Raw genomic sequence first — 22,975 nt, 5'->3', positions numbered from 1 at the left:
CCAAAGAATGAGGACCGTCTGGTCCAAGTGCCATGGAGCGTGTGTCTGTGTCACCCTTTGATTGCCATTCTTGTGCCTATAAATAGGATTTTATAGGACTTCATTCTGTAATTCAAGGTGTTTAATTGTTACCTTGGATCTGTGTTGATTTCCAGAAGTTATTTTTAGGCTAAACCCTCTTAGACTCTTATCTCTCCTCTCCAGCTACATTTGATGCTTATTGAGTGAAAAACCTTCTCTGTAGTGGCTTGAAAGAGCCCCCCTGTTGATTTAGAGATGAATGATGGATGGGTTCCCTGCCTGCTGCTCACTTTCCTGCCAGTCACCTGGGGTGCAACTTCCTAACAAAGCAGCGAAGGGAATTGAAATGCCTTCTTCAATGACTAAAGTTCCTTTTGCTCTTTCCATTTGCTTCTACGAGCATGCCAGACTCCTACACGGTTGTTTTAGGTATTTGAGATCTGATATTAACTATACAACCATAATCATCATATGTACAATATAAAATGTAGATGTCCCATCCACTCTCCACTATTGAGAAGTTACAAATACAGTGTTCCCTCACTACTTTGCGGTTCGCTTTTTGCAGATTCGCTGTTTTGCGGTTTTTCAATGAACTCTAAAATAATATTATAAATCATTAAAAAATTACAATTTACAGCCTAAGGAAGGGAGGAAGGAGAAGCCGAAGGGAGAGAAAATAATAATAATAATAATAATAATAATAATAATAATAATAATAATAATAACAACAACAACTTTATTTTTATACCCTGCCCCATCTCCCCGGAGGGACTCGGAGCGGCTTACATGGGGCCATGCCCGACATAAAAGTACAATCACAGTATTAAAACAGTAAAAACAATTTTTCACATCAATAAGACATCAACATCAGTAAAACAGTCATAAAAATCAATATACTGCATAAAAGGAACCCAAGTGGCAACGGGAAGAAAAGGAGGCGATTTATCAATACACTATTGGTTGATAAAGACTTAAAATAGTGTATAACTACTAAAATAATGTATAAATATATAGCGGCCCTACTTCACGGATTTTCATTTATTGTGGGTGGTCCTGGAACCTAACCCCCACGATTTTTTTTTTCGTGTCAGGAGCAACCTGAGACGTTTCTGGTGTGTGAGAAGTGAGGGAATACTGTAGCAGATGTTGGCTTTTTTAATTCAAAGGTGGTCGCTTTAAGTGTTGGAAATGCAAGGGAAAGGAGCTGCCTTATTCTTTCTAAGTGACACTTAATGGTATTTATTTATTTACTACATTTATATCCTGCCTTCTCACCCCGAAGGGAACTCAGAATGGCTTACAAATAATATGTACCTACAATATATTATATTATTAGCATAGCACAATACTAGCATTAAATTACTGCATTGTACTATATCACAAAGGAGCCCCGGTGGCAAAGTGCGTTAAAGGTCCCGAAAGGTCCCAGGTTCAATCCCCGGGAGCGGCGGGAGCGGCCGCTGTTAGCTCCAGCTCCTGCCAAACTAGCAGTTCGAAAACATGCCAATGTGAGTAGATCAATAGGTACCGCTCCGGTGGGAAGGTAACGGCACTCCATGCAGTCATGCCAGCCACATGACCTTGGAGGTGTCTACCGACAATGCCGGCTCTTCGGCTTAGAAATGGAGATGAGCACCAACCCCCAGAGTCAGACATGACTGGACTTAACGTCAGGGGAAAACCTTTACCTTTTTTACTATATCACTATACTGTAATATTAGTAATAATTCATATAATATATAATATATAATTAATATTATATTGTATTATTATTAGTATTATATTGTATTACATTATAATATTATCAATATTATATGTATATACAATATATTATTTTATTACATATTATCTATATATATAAAAGAGTGATGTCATCAGGGCAGCGGACAAAACAACAAAACTACAGGCCCCCCAACTTCGAAATTTGACAACACAACCCATCATCCACGGCTCTAGGTTGATACAACAAAAGAAAAGAAAAATAAAGTCCTAATTAGAGGGAAAGGAATAATTGTTTTTATCCAGTTGCTGCCAGTTAGAGGGCTAAGCTCCGCCCACTTGGTCTCCTAGCAACCTACTCAGTCCAGGGGAGTTAGGCCTCAGGCCTCTTCCACACTGCCTATAAGATACAGATTATCTGATTTTAACTGGATTATATGGCAGTGTAGACTCAAGGCCCTTCCACATAGCTATATTACCCATTTAGAATCTTATATTATCTGCTTTGAACTGGATTATATTGAGTCCTGCCAGATAATTCGCTTCAGTGTGCATTTTATACAGCTGTGTAGAAGGGGCAGTTCTAGGCAGATAATATAAGATTACAAATATACAGTAGAGTCTCACTAATCCAACATAAACAGTGTCCTCTATCCTCACCACTTTCACAGTACACAAACAACCAAATGCATACTAAACATAAAGACAACCATACAACAGACATTCAATACCACCACTATCTCAACAATTTCTCACCAACACCACCAGACAATGCCACAGCAACGCGTGGCCGGGCACAGCTAGTTATATATACTTATGTATAAGCCATGGGCAGGTTTTGGGACCAAAATTATGGATTTTGAGGTGACCCATGGATAAGTCCAGGGTTATTCTGTGGAGAAGGGAAAGCTCCAGTGCCAACTCGACTCGGAGAATGGGATTATTACCTTTTTTTTGAATAAATAAAAGTTAAGGTACAATATTGACTGTACCTGTAGATAAGTTGGCCCAGGTTTCTTGGGTTGTTTCTTCTCTGATATTTCTGAACTTATTCGTGAGTCAATGGGGTACTCTTTCTAAGCGAGAGCACGGTTATGGATGCATATGAACACCAGACATAAGTCTAGTAGTCCCTTGTTTCCTTATGCGAAATCTTCCTGTTTAGATCTTTGGAGGAGCTCTGCTCACATTCCACCTTTATCTGAGGTTAGATTGGCATCTGCATGTGACGGGACAGAACTCTTTCTGTAGCAGTTACATCTTCTTGGAATTCTTGTTCTTACCATTCTGTCCATTCTTACCCTTTCTGCCTTTGACCAGAAGGCAAATATTTTTTCCCTATCAAATTACAGTGGCTGTTAGTTTGTCTTCTCCTCTCGTCTACTTCCTCTAAAGCCTTACTGCATTTTTTGACCAAAATTAACAGAATAAAGTTGTCACTAAAAGGTAACATTAGTCATCTATATATATGAAAGGGTAATGAAATTTTGGCCTAGGACAAAACAACAAAACTACACATCCCAGAAACACTAAACTTGGCAGCACAACCCAGCATCCATGCCTCTACGTTCATACAACAAAAAGCTCCAGCTACTCCAGAAAATGGCCAGGCTTTGAGACTGCAAGGCTATTCACTGCTATTCCACCTGGCCAACAAAGGATTCCCATAAGCCACAGCAACGCGTGGCCGGGCAAAGCTAGTATATAATATAATAATATTATGCTATTTTAATAATATATTGTATATACAAATAATATTGATACTAATATTATAGTGTAATGCAATATAATACTAGTAGTAATATATAATATTATATTAATACTAGTAATAATATATAATATATATTAATATTAATATAATAATATTAATTATATATTAAATGTAATATTACTAATAATATTACAGTATAGTGATATAGTATGATATAGCAGTATGATATAGCAATATATAGCAATATAAAGCTAATATTGTGTTGTGCTAATGATATAATATATTGTATGTACATATAACTTGTAAGCCGCTCCAAGTCTCCTTCAGGGTGAGAGAGGTCAGGGTATAAATGTAGTAAATAAATAAATAAATAAATATTATTTCAAGCTGACATTCAGACATTTCATAGTACGTCTGCTTAAAATAATGTATAGAAAAAGGAAACTGCAACACAAAATATATTGTTCTTTGGAATTGTGCTGAGATTAGAGAAAGTCTGCTTTCAACTAAAGTTAGAGGGTTTGAGGTAGAAACTCTTGAACCTGCTTTTTGCCTGTAATGAAAGAAGATCATCAGAAAGTTAAAGAATTGTGCAAGGTTTGTGAATTGCTGCCAAAATTAACTAGGCACCTTCTAGTAGAATAATGTAGTACATGGACACCAGCAGTTTAGGAATAGCTGGCCCATGTCCAGGATATTGCAGAAGTGGATAATTTGATTGACAAGAGAGCATTGAAAAATTGTCCGATCTTTGTTGGCATAACTAACTGACAAGTGGACTACGCTATTAGTTATTGAAATCAGTGTGGCAGGAAACATACTTTGGCAGATCTTAAGCCAAAAAAAGTTAGAAACCAAACCAAAAATACTATTTATGGACTATGAATTTTAGCAATTTCGGAATCGGTTTATGTATACGTACAGGAAAAGTGTGAAATATTGAAGTGATAATGCATTTCTACAAGTAGCATCTTCACCTCAATTTAAAGTTGTGTTTCTAACTTTATAAAATGGGGAGCTCTTCACAGTGTTTATAAGAGTGTATATTTCTGGTTTACTATGGGAAGAATGAGATGTCCCCACTTTACATTGAATTTAGCATAGGGAAAGGTTAACAGTGATGTTTGTCTTGCTGTCTGTGCCCCTGTCCAGAAGATTTCACCTCACTTTCTGTCCCTGTGATAATTGGATTTTGAAAAATTTCACTTGTTGTGAAAACAAGGATTGGTGATAAATCTTCAGTGGGGACACCTTTTCTCCAGGATAATAACTCTTCCAGGAGTGGATTTCAACATGCTGAAATGGTGGTTTTATATACCAGTGATTTTATTTTGCATTGTACTGTGTGTTTATTTTATGCGTTGTTTTAGGCACTTCGTGCCATATGTAAGCCGCCCCGAGTCCCTTTGGGGAGATGGAGGTGGGGTACAAAAATAAAGTTATTATTACAGTAGAGTCTCACTTATCCAACACTCGCTTATCCAACGTTCTGGATTATCTAACGCATTTTTGTAGTCAATGTTTTCAATACATTGTGATATTTTGGGGCTAAATTCGTAAATACAGTAATTACTGCATAGCATTACTGCGTATTGAACTACTTTTTCTGTCAAATTTGTTGTATAGCGTGATGTTTTGGTTCTTAATTTGTAAAATCATAACCCAATTTGATGTTTAATAGGCTTTTCCTTAATCCCTCCTTATTATCCAACATATTTGCTTATCCAACATTCTGCCGGCCCGTTTATGTTGGATAAATGAGACTCTACTGTATTGTTATTATTGACACAAAGACATACTATGACACAACAAATGAGATCTATATGCTGGATTTTGTATCACAAAATCACAAGTCGAACACTTCTCAAGTGTTTAGGACTGTGTGATGTATTTTTGGATCATGTGTCCAGATCCCAGCAAGGTGACCTTTTGCGGTTGACAAAATAATGATGATGATGATGATGATGATTATTATTATTATTATTTTACTTCCTAGGAGTAGATTTCTCTCACCTGTTGTCTCACCCCCTTTCTTAGCTATGAGTTGCTTATAAATTGGAAGTTTGTAACTCAGAGACTGCCTGTATATTGAAATTATTCAATCTAGTCTAGTTGGAGTGGGAATTTATTTATTTATTGGTTTGTGGATGCATTTCCTTCGGAGTCATCGGTCAAAGGCCTAAATCCCTAAAGACACCAAGGCTATTTATTTATTTATTAGACTTGTATACCGCTACTCCCAATTTGGCTCAGAGCGGTTTACAGAAATAGATTAAAACAATACAATTAGCTTTAAAATATCAATAAGGACAGACATAGCCTCGAGTTTTTCACCCATCGAAAGCTTGTCGGAAGATAAAGGTTTTGCAGGCTTTCCGAAAGGCAAGTAGGTCTCAGATAGTTCGGTTTCAACTGGCAAGACATTCCATAAATGAGGGGCTACAATCGAGAAGGCTCTCTGCCTATTAGACGACAAATGATAAGTCTGGATGTTAGGGACTTCAAGCAAATTTTGGTCTTTGGACCAAAGTAATCTCTGGGGTTGACAAAGAAGGCCTTGTAAAACTACAGCTTCTAGAATCACATAGCATTAAGTTATGGCAGTGGAAATGGTGTCAAACTGCAGATATATAAAACACCTAATGGTGCACCCAGTTGCCTACAGAGACTCAGGCCATTGTAAACCCATTAGACTTTCAGGTGTCATGTAGCATTTTTGTCCCTTGGGCATTGCACAAATTAATTTTCCATGCGCATTTGGACTATAAAAAAGGCATTCTTTTCTCACCCGCTCCCTTCGCTGGGGATCGCCCTGTTATGAAGAGCGTAATAGTCCTATTTATGATGTAGAAGTTTGGCATTTTGAAAAACCACTCTGTCCAGACTTGTTACAATGGGCGTCCTTAAAAAAAGAGAGAGAGACATTGGAAGGTACTGTCAGCGCTGGCTGTTATCTTTGCTGCTTGTAACTCATTAGCTCATACAGATGGGGATAACTGGTGGAAGAGCTCAGCACAGCAAGCCTTTTCAGCAACAAAGAAAATAAAAGCATTCCTGTGTAACAGGCTTCAGCACTTATCTCTGTTTTCTGGTACTATTTGTGCTGAACCAAAGCAGCTGCTACTCCGAGTTAAGAGAGAACAAACTCAACATGGCGTGAAATTACTGCATTGCCATTCACATTCATTAGGGTTATATTGCCACCAGCTACAAGCATGGCTAGCCTTTGTATGAATAATTAAATGAAATGTTGCTTTGCAATTTTAGGTTTAGCCTTAAAATATTGACAGGCCAAAGTCCAGGATTTCGGCGTAGTTGAGCCGACGTCCTGTAAAATACTGGTTTTTTTCTGACATCTGTTTCAGACGTTTTAGAAATAATTCTGAAACTTCTTTTTCCTGTTTATAAAATAATGGCCACTTTTAAATAAACACAATTAATAGTCAACATTTTTGGGAAGAATGAGGAAGGCATTGCACAACAAACTACCGGTATATGGCAGATATATTTTTCACCAACAGAAATCATTCCACTTGGAGTAGACTTCATGAAGTCTGACCAAAGCAGAATAAAGTTAATAGGGTTATGACTTCCCTTGATCTAGTCACTACATTCCTATTGATGCTGTCTCTCATCCCAAGTCTTTTATCAATTGCAGCACCTTGGCTTCCTACTTCATTTTCTAGTTTGCATTATTTGCTCCACGCACTTTGTCCCAGTTCATTTTTATAACCTTTACTCGGGTTTTTAGATTATGTTTAGTTGATTACTGTGTTGTTTAATGTTTAATGTGTATAACTGTATTTTATGTGATGTGTTTTTATATTTCTGAAGATTGTAATTATCCAGGCTTGGCCCCATGTAAGCCACCTATTATTATTATTATTATTGACACAACAACATAGTCTGACACAGCAAACAAGATAGATATGCTGGATTTCGTATCACAAAATCACAAGTCGAACACTTCCCAAGCATTTAGGACTGTGTGATGTATTTTTGGATGATGTGCGCAGATCCCAGTAGGGTGGCCTTTGCAGTTGGCAGATCATGATTTTGTCAATGTCTATTGTTTCCAAATGCCGGCTGAGATCTTTTGGCACGGCACTCAGTGTGCCCATCACCACCGGGACCACCTGCACTGGTTTCTGCCAGAGTCTTTGAAGTTCAGTCTTGAAGTCCTGATAGCGGCTGAGTTTTTCCTGTTGTTTTTCATCAGTCCGACTGTCACCTGGTATGGTGACATCAATAATCCAAGCGTTTTTCTTTTCCACAACTGTGATGTCTTGTGTGTTGTGTTCCAGAACTTTGTCAGTCTGGATTCGAAAGTCCCACAATATCTTTGCGTGTTCATTTTCCATTACCTTTGCAGGTTTGTGATCCCACCAGTTCCTTAATGCTGGGAGGTGGTACTTGAGGCATAAATTACAATGAATCTTTTGGGCCACATAGTTGTGCCCAATTATAGTTGTGTATTATTATTATTATTATTATTATTATTATTATTATTATTATTATATAGAATGATATTGTCTTTTTTATTTGCTGCATCACACTGTTTGACTCATGTTCAGTTTGTGGTCTACTAAGACTCCTAGATCCCTTTCACATGGACTGTTTTCAAGCCAGGGGTTTCCCATTCTATATCTGCAAATTTTATTTTTATTTCAAAGTGTAATATTGTATGTTGTCAAAAGCTTTCATGGGTTTGCTGTGAGTTTTCTGGGCTTCTGAAACATGGCCATACAGCCCATAAAACTCTCAGCAATCCTGTAATACGGTAGATTTCTCCCTGTTGAAATTCATTTTGTTAATTTTGTCCCAGCTGTCTAATCTGTTATGGTCATTTTGGACATCCTAGCAAAGTGCTTCTAATGCATCACTGGGACATCCTGCTTGTCTGGAACAGTAACATTTTTACTGGGATTTGTATTGCCTCAAAGTGAAGGGAGGGCAGGGCATCCAGTTGCTGCTACCTACGTTACTTATAAGTACTGTACTTCTGAATCCACATGTGGTTCAGGAACATTCTTAGGAAATGAAGTTGATGGATTGCCTATTCCTTTGCACTGTAATATCTGCACTGTGGTCTAATCTGCCGCAGAAGGGGCAACTCTTTCAAACATTTACATACAAAATTAATCGTGTTAGCAGGCGATGTTGGAAGGCAATGTACTGTAGCGTTTAAATATTGCAAAGGATCGTAATGGGAAAGGTGTCCTAGGACTAGTAGAATAATTAAAGAGAAGAAAATATAAGCAATGAGATACTTCCATTTATTGATTGGACATCAGAGGCTAGAGCGCCTGGAAAAATCTTTAAACTGAATAAATACACTGGTTTGTAATATGCCTGTAGTACTTTTGGAACTGACTTAATTCACAGCATGAAATGCAACAAGACCTGTTCAGGAATTTTACTTGTCCTTCTAGATTTGCTACTTTGTCATCTCTAAAATACTTTGATGGTTGTTTATCCTTAGGAAGGAGAATGGAGCTTGCTTTAAACCAGTTTAGATGCTGAATCTTCTCGTTTTTGTTTTTTGTTTTTGTTCCTTCTTCAGGTCAGTCACAGATCCACGCGATGGAAAGAGAGTTGCACTCAAAAAGATGCCCAACGTCTTCCAAAATCTGGTCTCTTGCAAAAGGGTCTTCCGCGAATTGAAGATGTTGTGTTTTTTTAAGCATGACAATGTAAGTGGTCTGCAATGTGTTTTTGAAGGGGCGCTACTTGGCTTCCGATGCAGATGGAACCAAAGCTTGCAATGTGTTGTGGACATGTTGTTATGATGTGTTTATTACCTTTGCTGTGTTTCAAGTTGTATGTTGTTTTGACAATTGACTGGTTTTGCATACATGTTGGAAACCGCTCTGAGTCCTCTCGAGGAGATAGAGAGGTATATAAATAAAGATTATTATTATTATTATTATTTAAGCTACATGCTTAAAAATAGTGAGTTACACGTCACTACTTTCCTGTGACAGGTCTACAGAAAAGCAGTTGAATATCTTTTCCAGCGAGGGATGGACCTATAACAGCTTGTCCCCCAGAATCCCCTTATACTGTATATACTCGAGTATAAGCCTAGTTTTTCAGCCCTTTTTTAAAGACTGAAAAAGCCCCCCTTGGCTTATATTCGGGTGAGGGTCCTGGTTGGCTTATATTTGGGTCAGCTTATACTTGAGAATATATGGTACATTTATTATTTTTCTCTATTATTATTGGTATTATTACATTTATTATTTTTCTCTATTATTGTTGTTACAATTACATTTATTTTACTCTATTTTATTATTAATAATATATTTATTATTTCACTCTGTTCTTCTTATATTTATTATCTTACTCTATTTATTACTACATGTATTATTTTCCTGTAATAATAATAATAATAATAATAATAATAATTACATGTATTATTTTACTCTATTGTTATTCAAAGGATACATAAGCACATTTACCTTGAAGAAGATGAGAATAATGATTTAATCAGAGTTGGACAATGTTATCTTAAATTAGAGCTTTATGTAAATATTCCAAAACATTTAACCTAATGATGCCTCAATTAATGTAATTTTATTGGTATCTGTTTTTATTTCTGAAATTTACCACTCTCGGCTTATACTGGAGTCAATGTTTCCCAGTTTTTTTGTGGTAAAATTAGTTGCCTCGGCTTATATTCGGGTTGGCTTATACTCGAGTATATACGGTATGTGTTTTCTGAGCTTTCTCAGATCTCATCTCTGCTGTAAAATGTCAACATGGCCCAAGGCAAGCTATCTATCTTTCAACTGCCTCTCTATAAGACAGTAGTTTGAAGCCAGTCTTAAATTACAACCAAAGAATGTATGTGAAATGTTAAGCACTTGCTGTAAGTATTAGACAAAAAAAAAACATGTGTAATATCATTTACGGGTCTTTTCATTGGGAAAACTGTAACTAGGGAAAAGGTGATTTGTTGTTTAGTTATGTTCCTAGTTTGGTCTTTATTTCATGTTTGAGCTTCTTGGATCATTGTATAGAATATTGTGTGTGTGTGTGTGTGTTTTCTGAGTTGTATAAACAGTAAAATAAAACTAGTAATAACATGAGGGAAATCACCAGAAACAGAGGATACAGTCTTTCAAATATTGTGCCCCCCAAACTGTGAAGGACTTTATAGGTTAAAACCAGAACTTTGAATCAAGCCCAAAAAAGACCCAGCACTCCGATAATATGGCAATAGTCTCTTCCAGATAATATTATTGATGTTCTGGTTTAAGTGTTTGGACTGTCTTCAAGGACATTATTGCAATATATTACAATAGTCTGGTTGGAAGGCTACCAGAAGAGGGATCAGTGATGCCAGGATGGAATCATACCATTAGAATGGTAGTGGGTTGCTGTGAGTTTTCCGGGCTATAAGGCTATGTTCCAGAAGCATTCTCTCCTGATGTTTCACCCACATCTATGACAGGCATACTCAGAGGCTGTGAGGTCTGTTGAAAACTAGGCAAGTGGGGTTCATATATTTGTGGAATGTCCAGGGTGGGGGTCTGTTTGAGGCATGTCTGAATGTGCAACTGACCACCTTGATTAGCATTGAATGGCATTGAAGCTTCAAATCCTAGCTGCTTCCTGCCTGGGGGAATCCTTTGTTGGGTGGTGTTAACTGGCCTGATTGTTTCATGCCTGGAATTCCCCTGTTGTTCTTTATTTACCCTCTTGATTATAGAGTTTTTTTAAAAAAAAATACTGGTAGCCAGATTGTGTTCATTTTCATGGTTTCCTCCTTTCTGCTGAAATTGTCCACATGCTTGTGGATTTCAGTGGCTCCTCTGTGTAGTCTGACATGCAGGAAGCAGACAGGCTTTGAAACTGCAAAGCTTTTCAATGCAAAGCAAGTTTCCAACAGATCTGTACTGTATAGTGGTTTGAGTGTTAGACTATGGAGACTAGGCTCCATGAAACCCACTGGGAAACCTTGGACAAGTCACATACTCTTCCGAAAACCCTTGAATAGCTTCACTATAGGATTGCTATAAGTCAGAAATGACTAGACGGCATGCAACATCACTGAATCCCAGATTGTAGTCTGTTAAAAAAGAGAGAGGATAACATGGAAAGGCTTCTTGGTGGCTATCTCAAAAGGGGAATGTGATGCTCCAGAACTATACTATACTCAGAAGTCACCTTAACAAGGGAAACACAAACCTCAACATTTTAATTTACTGCAAAGAGGAAGGAACCGTTACACAACTGTAGCGGGAAGATGTTACCCAAGAAGTTCAGAGCATACCTAGACTGTGGATCTAATAATGGAGCTTTTAGACATACCGAACATAGCAAAGGAACTGTTTGAGGCCCTTCATTTGCTGGAAATGTTGGTTTTGCAATTCTTTGCCGTATGTCTCCATCCAGTTACAACTCAGCGAACATCCAGCTGCATCATGTGGCCTGCGACCTTTGGAAATAAAGGCATCAGCAGTCATAGCTATGGAAATTCAGTGTTCATATGACTAGGCATTTCTCTTGCACACAAATCAACCTAATGTTCTGCCACCGCCTCCCTCATGGTTCATCAGATTATTTCTTATTTATCTTGTTATTTCATCTGAACGTGCTTTTGTCTCTGAAGGCAGAAGGCATTAAACCTATTTCACTTGGAAGCGAGCGTCACTGATTCCAGCGCAACCAGCGCAACCTGTGCTAGAATTATAGCCTTGATCGTTTCCCCTTGGCAGTTGCTTATTTTTCAGATCGTTTATTGGCTTGAAGGTTATTTTGCGTGGAGCCTTTTTTAAAATAAAAAGCAGAGCATGAATGAATCAATCCTGCACCATTTTGCTGCTTGGTCAGTTAGGATACTATAAATACAGGTACTTCATAAATACTGCAAGACGGCAAGTCTTAATGTAAAAATGATACTGCCTTGGTGTGTGAGAGAGGAGGACATGCTTTTTCTTTTTTGTATCTAATTTTATTAAACAAGAAAAATATTATACAATACATTAAAATGTGGGGGAACAATATAAAATATAGTAAAGTAGGAAAAAAGAAAAAAGAAGCAAGAAGACATAAATAAAGAAAAAACAACAAAAACCGTTATATTACATGAAAGTGGGGGAACAATAAATGTATAGGAAAGTATGAAATACAATAGTAGAGAAAAAGAGGGGGGAAAAAAAGAGAGGGGGTGTTCGATGACTTCAGCTCTTACTCCTCCTGTGAAACAACATTTTATTAAAGTCATTATAATAGCAAGTATAAGTCCTTTCCCCCTTACATCTTTAATATTTCTTAAGATAGTTATCTAATAATGACCAGTCTGTTTCAATCCACTGCCACAATTTTCTTTCAATAGGAATGTTAACTTATCCATATCTTTTAAATCCATGATCTTGATGATCCAATCCTTCACTTCAGAAGTAGTGTCCAGCTTCCATCTTTTGGCAAAGACTATTCTCGCTGCTGTTGTCAAAAAAGTAAATATTTTGTCCAAATTTCGATCTGCAAATAATCCCAAATCAAATATGCCCAATAGGTAATATTCCGGTTTCATAGGGAAAGATTTTTTAAGAATTTTTTGGCATTAGGCATGGATCTTTTTCCAAAAATCTGCTGTTTTTTTGTTTGTTTGTTTGTTTGTTTGTTTGTTTTGCATGACCACCATAGATGGCCATCAGTTAGAGGAGGAAGCTTATGTCCCCGCTGCTCCTTCGCTGCTCCTTCGCTCTCACTCACTCACTCACTCACTCAACAGGCCGGGTCCTGGTGCTACTGCCGTCACTGCCGGGACCCAGCCTGGTGAGTGAGTGAGTGAGTGAGTGATTGAGTGAGCAGGGGAGGGAGGACCTTTCACTGATACATTACTTCCTAGCACTTTATTTCCTTCCTATTTATCCTACCCTGCATTATCCCAGCTGACTCTCTAACATTTGTCCATGCACTTTATCAAAAGCCCTTGAAATTGTGTATTTTCTTATGCTCAACCCCTTTTTATCCATAGTGGTTGATGTTTGTATCATTACCTCATTTTGCTTGGTCATTTTATGTTTTATTGCAGAAGTCCCCAAACTAAGGCCCGGGGGCTGGATGCGGCCCATCAAAGCCATTTATCCGGCCCCCACGGCACAAGGGCAGAAGGGGTTGGGCTAAATGACCCAAGGGGTATCTTCTTCTCTTACAACCCTTATTATTATTATTATTATTATTATTATTATTATTATTATTATTATTATTTACATTGAGGCTGGGCAGCCATCTGTCAGGGATGCTTTGCTTGTGCTTTTGGTGCACAAAGGCAGAAGGGGGTTGAACTAAATGGCCCAAGGGGTCATCTTCTAACCCTCTTTATTATTATTATTATTATTATTATTATTATTATTATTATTATTATTAACATTGAGGCTGGGAGGCCATCTGTCAGGGATGCTTTGCTTGTGCTTTTGGTGCACAAAGGCAGAAGGGGGTTGGACTAAATGGCCCAAGGGGTCGTCTTCCAATCCTTTATTATTATTATTATTATTATTATTATTATTATTATTATTATTATTATTATTATTAACATTGAGGCTGGGAGGCCATCTGTCAGGGGTGCTTTGCTTGTGCTTTTGGTGCACAAAGGCAGAAGGGGGTTGGACTCAATGGCCCAAAGGGTCTTTTCCAACCCTTGTTTTTATTATTATTGTTGTTGTTATTATTCATTATTATTGCTTGGTGGCCAACTATAGTCCGGCCCTCCAACGGTCCGAAGGATCATGAACTGGCCCCCTGTTTAAAAAGTTTGGGGACCCCTGTTTTATTGTATGTTATGTTTTAACCGATTATTTTACTTGATTTTTGTACCATTGTTTTTAGTTATTGATACGTGTTTTAAATTGTTATACGAGGGTTATCCAGAAAGTAGATTACATTTTGGAATTAAAAATGAACAAAGTATAGGAGAAAACATTTACCATATGCAGTTGAAAGCCACACCCAAATACCACTTCTCAACTTTCTCGCCATTCAAATCTAGGCACTTATCATAGCGAGGAATGAGCTTGGCAACTCTTTCCCCACAAAACTCTGCCGCTTGCGTCCTCAACCAGCCGGTCACCCCTTCCCGCAGCTGCGATCCAGGATGACCGTGGGGGAAAGTTAAGCTCAGGGATTTTGCACGGCGGGTGAGGAAACAACTCCCACCCAGAAGACTCCAGAACTTGTGGCGTGTGCGACCCGCCATGTGGGGCCGGGCGTCCCCATAAAACAGCAAAATCCCTGCGCTCAACTTTCCCCCGCGCTCATCCTGGATCGCAGCTGCGGCTGGTTGAGGTTCATTTTTAATTCCAAAACATAATCTCCTTTTTGGATAACCCTCGTATTTGTTTCTGAATTGGGCTCGGCCCCATGTTAGCCCCCCTGAGTCCCTTCAGGCAGCTGGTGGCAGGATAGAAAAATAAAGTATTATTTATTTATTTATTTATTTATTTACTTGCCACCCTCCTTCGCTTGCCCACTCTCCCTCGTTCACTCACCAGTTTGGGTCCTGGCAGCGACGGCGGCAGCACCAGGACCCAGCCTGGTGAGTAAGTGAGTGAACGAGGGAGGGAGGGCCTTTGCCGCTCTCCTTTGCTCGCCTGCCCTCCCTCACTCACTCACTCACTCACCGGGCCGGGTCCGACAGTGGCAACACCAGGACCTGGCCTGGTGAGTGAGTGAACGAGCGATGGAGGGAGGGCCTTTCCGCTCTCCTTCGCTCACCTGCCTGTCCTCCCTCCCTTGCTCGCTCACTCACCGGGCCGGGTCCGACAGTGGCAATACCAGGACCCGGCCTGGTGAGTGAGTGAGCGAGCAATGGAGAGAGGGCCTTTCCGCCCTCCTTCGCTCACCTGCCTGTCCTCCCTCCCTTGCTCACTCATTCACCGGGCCGGGTCTGACAGTGGCAACACCAGGACCTGGCCTGGTGAGTGAGTGAACGAGCGATGGAGGGAGGGCCTTTCCGCCCTCCTTCGCTCACCTGCCTGCCCTCCCTCGCTCGCTCACTCACTCACCAAGCCGGGCCCCAGCAGCTACAGCAGCAGTGGTGGAAGAACCAGGACCTGGTCTGATGAGTGAGTGAGCGAGCATCGGATAATACTGTGTGTCGGATAAGCGGAAGTCGGATAAGCAGGATTCTACTGTACATGTCATTTACTTACTATAGGAAAAAGTTCACTGAGTGTCCTGACAGATTCAAACATGTCTGAATATTAACAGTGATGATCCGAAGCAGGCTGTCTGTTTTCTGTTCGTCCCCTTTGATAACTGATTTCTTCCATGCTTTTACTGATTCAAAATGCCTGCTTATAATTAATACTGTAGCTTTTATAGATCACCTCGTTGGATCCACAAGTGTAATTTCAGAGTGCACCGTCTTTGGTTTTACAGTTGTTTGAAAGTAAAGATTATTGGGGTAATCACGTCTGCTTTCCTTTTCTTTCCTAGGTACTCTCTGCTCTTGACATTCTTCAGCCACCACACATTGACTACTTTGAAGAAATGTATCCTACACATTGAATCAACAATCCTAAATTGGGTTGCTGTGAGTTTTCTGAGCTGTATGGCCATGTTCCAGAAGCATTCTCTCCTGATGTTTCGCCCACAGCTATGACAGGCATCATCAGAGGTTGCGAGTCGGTTGGAAACTAGGCAAGTGGGGTTTATATACCTGTGAGAATGTTCAGGGTGGGAGAAAGCTCTTGTCTGCCTGGGGCAAGTGTGAATGTTGCAGCTGGCCAGCTTGATTAGCATTGAATAGCCTAAATTGTCCCCCTGGTTTGAATTTGTGATCCCCAAGCAAGGATGGTAGGTAGACATCAACTTGTCATAACTGTCAATTACTTACTATGGATATTTTTGTGGCAGAAAGAAGCAGTGTGACTGACTAATTGGTAGAAAATTTAAATCATATATGTAAGCTTGTGGGCAAAGTCTTTAGAGAAAGAGTGGCATCTGTATGAATTGGTAATGTGCGAAAAATTCACAGAGTTCAACATTCTTGAATAGTAAGAGGCTTTTTACTGACATGTCTTGGAATATGTGTGTTTTGTGTGGGTTCAGTTTCTTTTTGACATAGTATGAGGGTTGAATGAAAAGTAATGCCTCCACCTTCGTAACTCCTCAATAGATGGCAGTACTGGTATGCGGCAGGTACTGCCTTGTTCAGTGACTGCACGTTGCTTAAGTCGCATTGACCGACCGTCTGCGCAGGGTTCCATACTTCGCACTTTAACAACACAAATGGAACTGTAAAGGAGATTCTACTGAACAAGCCCGTACCTGCCACATACCAGGACTGCCATCTGTTGAGGAGTTACGAAGGTGAATGCTTTACTTTTCATTCAACCCTCGTATATCTGTTTTAAGGGAGTTTAACAAAGTACAGAAAAAGGCACAAAAGCGTTTTCCTTATTCCGTTAGATATTTTTGAAGTGCAAATCAGTTCTGTTTTTGGTTCTCAAGGACAGGTGGTTTTTGGTCTGGGAGTGCAGGAAAATTTCACAAGAAAACTGCCTTACTGTTTCTCTGGTATCGAGATACTAAATGGAGTCCGTTCTCACAGACATACCTACTGTTCGGTCTGTTTTTTTTTAAAAAGAGAGATTTAAGTTAGCAATCAGACCCTGTTTGGCTCTAAATCTTTTATTTATTTATTTGTGTGTGTGTGTGTGTGTGTGTGTGTGTATGTATACAAACTCATATACATATACATACACACACATATACACATAGTGTTTTTGGTTGACATTACGACTACATCAGAGGCTTCTTGATCTCCATCATTAAATGGCTCCATGCTTCAATTTGAACCTTAGAGCCTCGAGCTCACATCGTTCAATATCTGAGAATATATAATTAACAAATTCTGCTCCCCTGTTCTGGCTAGACTTTCTATTTTGTCATTCTGTGTTTAGAAATAAGTTAGTAATGCAACATTTCCTGGAATCTCCTAATTCTTGTTATTGTTGTGTCTTTCACCAAGTTTGAACTTGCTTGATAACACATACATACACCCACACACACACATATATTGTCAGTTTCAAGGAGAATGTAAGTGGAACCCACTGAGCCAAGGACAGTGGTTCAAAATAAGAATTGTTTTGTGCCTCTTCAGGGAGTTTACCAGCTTACAGAACTAAAGATCTTAAAGGCCACAGTCTGCCTAGACTCATCCAGCTAATCTATTTCTATATTTAGAGCTAACTTAAAACATTAGAGCAGATAAAAAGATAATTGCTGTAAAACTCAGAAAAGGCTTTGCTACCATTTCATCTGGGGGGAAAGTCACACAGTAGATTTCTGGATAGAATTCTTTCAAACAGATTGGACAGATTTTACCGTATTTGCCACATTATGGACGCCAAATTGGTGGCAAAAGCCTCATGCTTAAGCTTTAAAAGGTATTCAGTGGACTTCTAATCACTACTCCAACACAAGAAGACAATATCATGATAAATTTAATAAATCGCATTTACTCTTCTAAGCAGCATCTTCAGTCGTATAATGTTCACCTGCAGGGTGTTCAGAAAGCCATGTTCCATTTTTTTTAGTGTAGTATTGAGCTTGAGGTGTCTGCACAGGAGACCAGGAGGATGCTGATCATCAAATATCATGCGGGCATGCTGGCTTAGAAACTCTTCCAGGGGAAATCCTGCAAACGTTGTAGAGATTGTTGGGGGTTGTAGATATAAATAAATAGAAGCCTTACCACTGTTTCTGAATCAGAGTATACTCTGCAATATGATAAAGTGTCACTCAGGTTTGTGTAACAAGTATAGTAGAGTCTCACTTATCCAAGCTAAACGGGCCAGCAGAACCTTGGACAAGCGAATATCTTGGATAATAAGGAGGGATTAAGGAAAAGCCTATTAAACATCAAATTAGGTTATGATTTTACAAATTAAGCCCCAAAACGTCATGTTATACAACAAATTTGACAGAAAAAGTAGTTCAATATGCAGTAATGTTATGTTGTAATTACTGTATTTACGAATTTAGCACCAAAATATTACGATATATTGAAAACATTGACTACAAAAATGGCATGGATTATCCAGAGGGTTGGATAAGTGAGACTCTACTGTAAAAGTAGGAGCCCCTTTGGCGAAGTGTGTTAAAGCACTGAGCTGCTGAACTTGTGGACCGAAAGGTTGCAGGTTCAAATCCCGGGAGCAGAGTGAGGGCCCGCTGTTAGCTCCAGCTTCTGCCAACCTAGCAGTTCGAAAACATGCCAATGTGAGTAGATCAATAGGTACCGCTCCGGCGGGAAGGTAACAGCGCTCCATGCAGTGATGCTGGCAACATGACCTTGGAGTTGTCTACGGACAACGCCGGCTCTTTGGCCTAGAAATGGAGATGAGCACCAACCCCCAGAGTCAGACATTTATTTATTTATTTAATTACATCACTTTTACCCCGCCTTTCTCCCCGAGGGGACTCAAAGCGGCTTACAGTAAATAGGCAAAAATTCAATGCCTAAAAACAATGTAAAAACAACAATTCATATAAAACAATCTACAAAACAACAATTCATATAAAACAGATACCATTACAAAATAAAATCACATTATATAAAATTTTAAGCATGTCCAAGATTAGACTTGACTGGACTTAACGTCAGGGGAAACCTTTACCTTTACTTACTGTAACAGTAACTTTACTTTAGTTCAAAAGCGCAAACAGGGCAACAATATATACAGCAGTCTCTGAATTCTTACAGAGAACAGAGAGAATAAACAGTCCTTTTAAACAGTCTTTAAATTTGCCTCATTTGCCTTAGAAATAATCAGGCTTCAAAGAGGTTGGCAGTCATTTCCTTCCCTGACTGTTTCCAGTCAGCACTCTCTTCACTTTCTGAGATGAGAATGGCAGTTAAAACCATTTCTCTCAGCAGCAAGCCAAAGACAGTATCCAATCAGAATTCTGATTCCTGGCATGCTCAGCCAATCAGCTGCTGACACATGCCTTTCCAGTCAACCCATAACATCATGATGCCTTTTACAAATCCCCACAGAGATTACCTCCACAATCCACAGAGTTGTGGGGGTGGTTGGAACATTTCTTTACCTCTGAGGATCCTCTAAAATCCCTTGGAGCCACGTTATGGCCATTGAGCACATTTTGCCCCACTTCTAGTCTAGTTAGGTAGATTATTTTCACTTTTTGTAGCATCTCTGATATGTTGAAGGTGCTGGAATACCATTAGTTGAAAGAAGAAAGAGTTTGCCAAAGATGTTGAGTGCAGGAAGGCTTCTGGGGATGAGCACTGATTGCCCTCCTTTATTGAAGCCAGTTGATTTTTGCCTTCTGACCCTTTTTCTTTGACTTGTAGGGAAAGTGTGACCTATGAATTCCCAGTTGTCCATCCCTGCTCCAGACACACAAATAAGGAGTTCCCTGTGTTGTCAGAAAAGCACACGTGTCGGACAAGTTTGGAGTTTTTTTAGTGGAAAAATAGATGGGTGGAAGTAATATATTTCATAGCGATCCTAGCATGTTCATGCCTTTATGTTTTCTACATTATTGATCTGCCAACCAGTTGGAGCACAATACAGAAAGCCTTCCTATGCTGAAAAGTTTGTTTTTGCTCTTCTAAAGGCAGGCGCTTGGGTGCTGAGCAATGCTATGGTTCACGCATGTCAGTTTAATAATAATAATAATAATAATAATAATAATAATAATAATAATAATAATCTTTATTTATACCCAGCCACCATCTCCCCAACGGGGACTCGGGGCGGCTTACATGGGGCCATGCCCAGAACAATACAATTTAGATAATTGGAAAGGCCTATTTCTTAAATTTACATGTTTAGTGGAGGAGAGATGCCTGTTTTAATTCACAACATCTTAGTCTGTATAAGTGATCAAGGGATCTTGTTTCTTGAGTCAAGCATGGCACAGTGGCTCTTCCTTTCTGTCGCGTTTGGGAAAATACAAAAGGCCATTGATAAAACTGTTGTCCTTATAAGAATAATATACTGTATATACTCGAGTATAAGCCTAGTTTTTCAGCCCTTTTTTAAAAACTGAAAAAGCCCCCCTCGGCTTATACTTGGGCGAGGTTCCTGGTTGGCTTATATTTGGGTCAGCTTATACTCAAGAATATATGGTACATTTATTATTTTTCTCTATTATTATTGGTATCATTACATTAATTTTTTTCTTTATTATTGTTGCTACTATTGCATTTATTTTACTCTATTTTATTATTATTATTATTATTAATAATAATACATTTATCATTTCACTCTGATTTTACTATTATTATTGCATTTATTATTTTGCTTTATTTATTTATTTATTTATTTACAGCATTTATATTCTGCCCTTCTCACCCCGAAGGGGACTCAGGGCGGATCACATTACACATATAGGCAAACATTCAATGCCTTTTAACATAGAACAAAGACAAGACAAACATAGGCTCCGAGCGGGCCTCGAACTCATGACCTCCTGGTCAGAGTGATTCATTGCAGCTGGTTACATGTATTATTTTCCTGTATTTATTTATTTATTTATTTATTTATTATTATTATGGAGCCTCCGGTGGCCTAGGGGATAAAAGCCTTGTGACTTGAAGGTTGGGTTGCTGACCTGAAGGCTGCCAGGTTCGAATCCCACCCGGGGAGAGCGTCGATGAGCTCCCTCTATCAGCTCCAGCTGTTGTGGTAATCTCTGAGCGGTTAGACTCAATTTAATTCTCTCTGGGGGAGATTCCACCAAAAATCAGCAGAGTAGCAAAAGCAAAGCTTTCAAATGCAGCAGTTACTTACACGAGGTGAGCAAGAGAAGCCTTTGACCATTTAGGATTGCAATGGACTGCAGAGTCTCAGTAAAAGTTCAAAAAAGTATTTATTCAGGTAAAAAGAACTCCATTGTAGATAGAAAGGCTTGGGAGCTGTCTAGTCTACTCTAGACTGGTTTCTAAGGAAAAATAAGAAAGGAAAAATGACAAACATCTAAATAGTTACATATTGCCAGGAGAAACAGCAAGATGCTTCTTGTTAGCTAGAAGAACAAAGGGAGGAGAGAGAATCAAAAAATGGTTCCAGCCTCATGGTCCAGTTTATTGGGGCCATAAAACATTCTGACCAATGAGAAGTTAGTGTCCCTAGAGATTCACATTTCTACTAACTTCAAAGTAAGGGATGTGACGTAAACAGGATAGAGTGAAACACAGTAAAGCCTGTCTAGGCATGCTTTGGAAACAGGGAAAGGATTCCCTCAATCTAACTCTATCATCTATCTAACTACAGTAGAGTCTCACTTATCCGACTTCCGCTTATCCGACACTCCGTATTATCCGACGCCATCTAGTGGCCAATTGGAAACATTGCATCCTTCACTCAATCCAAGGTGAGAGCTGTGGCTCTTTCCCTTTCGAAAAAACTGGAAGGAGGAAAGCGCATCTCCGAAGGGAAGGGAGGGAAGGGGGGGTGAATCACCCCATGGGGGGCCATTTATATGCGAGGGAGGGAGGGAGGAGGGGGAAAAAAGGAAACGCATGGCTCCTCCCTCTTTCTCTTGGTGCAGGCAGAGCCTCGTGTCTCCAAACCGGCCTTGTTTCCAAATCAATGGCTCGTGATTGGAAGGAAAGAATGGGGAGGGAGAGAAGCCAAAGCAGCTGGCTGCCTTCTGTAATCTCCTTACCTGGGTGGGTGGGCGGAGGACCCCCCTTTCCTCCTGCACACACACACACATTTTGCTCCAGATCCCCCCTCTCTCTCTCCTTCCTTTTTCTCCCCCACGCACTCTTCTTCCTCCTCCTCCTCCCTCTTCTCCCTCTTTTACCCCTGTCAGCCTTGCAGCAACTTGCACTTCTGTCTTCCTCCTCCTCCTCCTCTTTTAACCCAAGCAAGAATCATTAGAGGCATAGCACCCTAGAAACACAAGAGACCCCCTCCTCCCTTCAGAGGCTCTCCAGCCCAGCCCCGTTCTGCCAGGCTGGAAGGCACAAGCCAAGCCCTCCTCCCAACACAGAACCACCCAGCTCCAGGTGAGATTCTGGAGACAGTTGACCAATATCAAATATTTAGCAAATTTTTGTTTCCCAGTGTTGCCATTGCTCTGCTCAATATGGGATTCTAGAGATGATTAATCTACAGTATATTAGTGTGTTCCCAGCTTCCAGGGGTTTTGTATTTCAAACAGGATGTTTTGGTGCTTAATTTGTAAAACCATAATGTAATTTGACATTCAATAGGCTTTTCCTTAAACCCTCCTTATTATCCAACATATTCGCTTATCCAACGTTCTGCCGGCCCGTTTATGTTGGATAAGTGAGACTCTACTGTACATCTAGACTTGAGTAGTCCAGGGTGATTCCCAACACCAGCTCCATGCGGGGACATGAGAGAAGCCTCCCACAAGGATGGTAAAACATCAAAACATCCGGGCGCCCCCTGGGCAACGTCCTTGCAGACGTCCAATTCTCTCACTCCAGAAGCAACTCCGGTTGCTCCTGACACGAAAAAAAAATTATTATTATTATTATTATTATTATTATTATTGCATGTA

The 22,975-nt window shown here is 39.6% G+C and overlaps 1 protein-coding gene across 2 annotated transcripts in view; it reads left to right on the top strand.

Moving 5' to 3' along the window:
- nlk (nemo like kinase) overlaps positions 1–22,975 on the top strand; it is a 104,437-nt gene that overhangs the window by 39,315 nt on the left and 42,147 nt on the right. For both annotated transcript variants that reach the window (XM_008122640.3, XM_003228817.4), the window contains exons 2-3: positions 9,018–9,147; positions 15,902–15,957. In XM_008122640.3, the coding sequence (XP_008120847.1) occupies positions 9,018–9,147; positions 15,902–15,957 (186 nt within the window). The remainder of the gene's footprint in view (positions 1–9,017; positions 9,148–15,901; positions 15,958–22,975) is intronic.

Source organism: Anolis carolinensis, unplaced genomic scaffold, assembly GCF_035594765.1.
Source record: "Anolis carolinensis isolate JA03-04 unplaced genomic scaffold, rAnoCar3.1.pri scaffold_7, whole genome shotgun sequence".
NCBI classification, from domain to species: domain Eukaryota; kingdom Metazoa; phylum Chordata; class Lepidosauria; order Squamata; family Dactyloidae; genus Anolis; species Anolis carolinensis.
The sequence above is the reverse complement of the archived record's forward strand: the minus strand, read 5'-3'. Positions and strand labels throughout refer to the sequence as shown.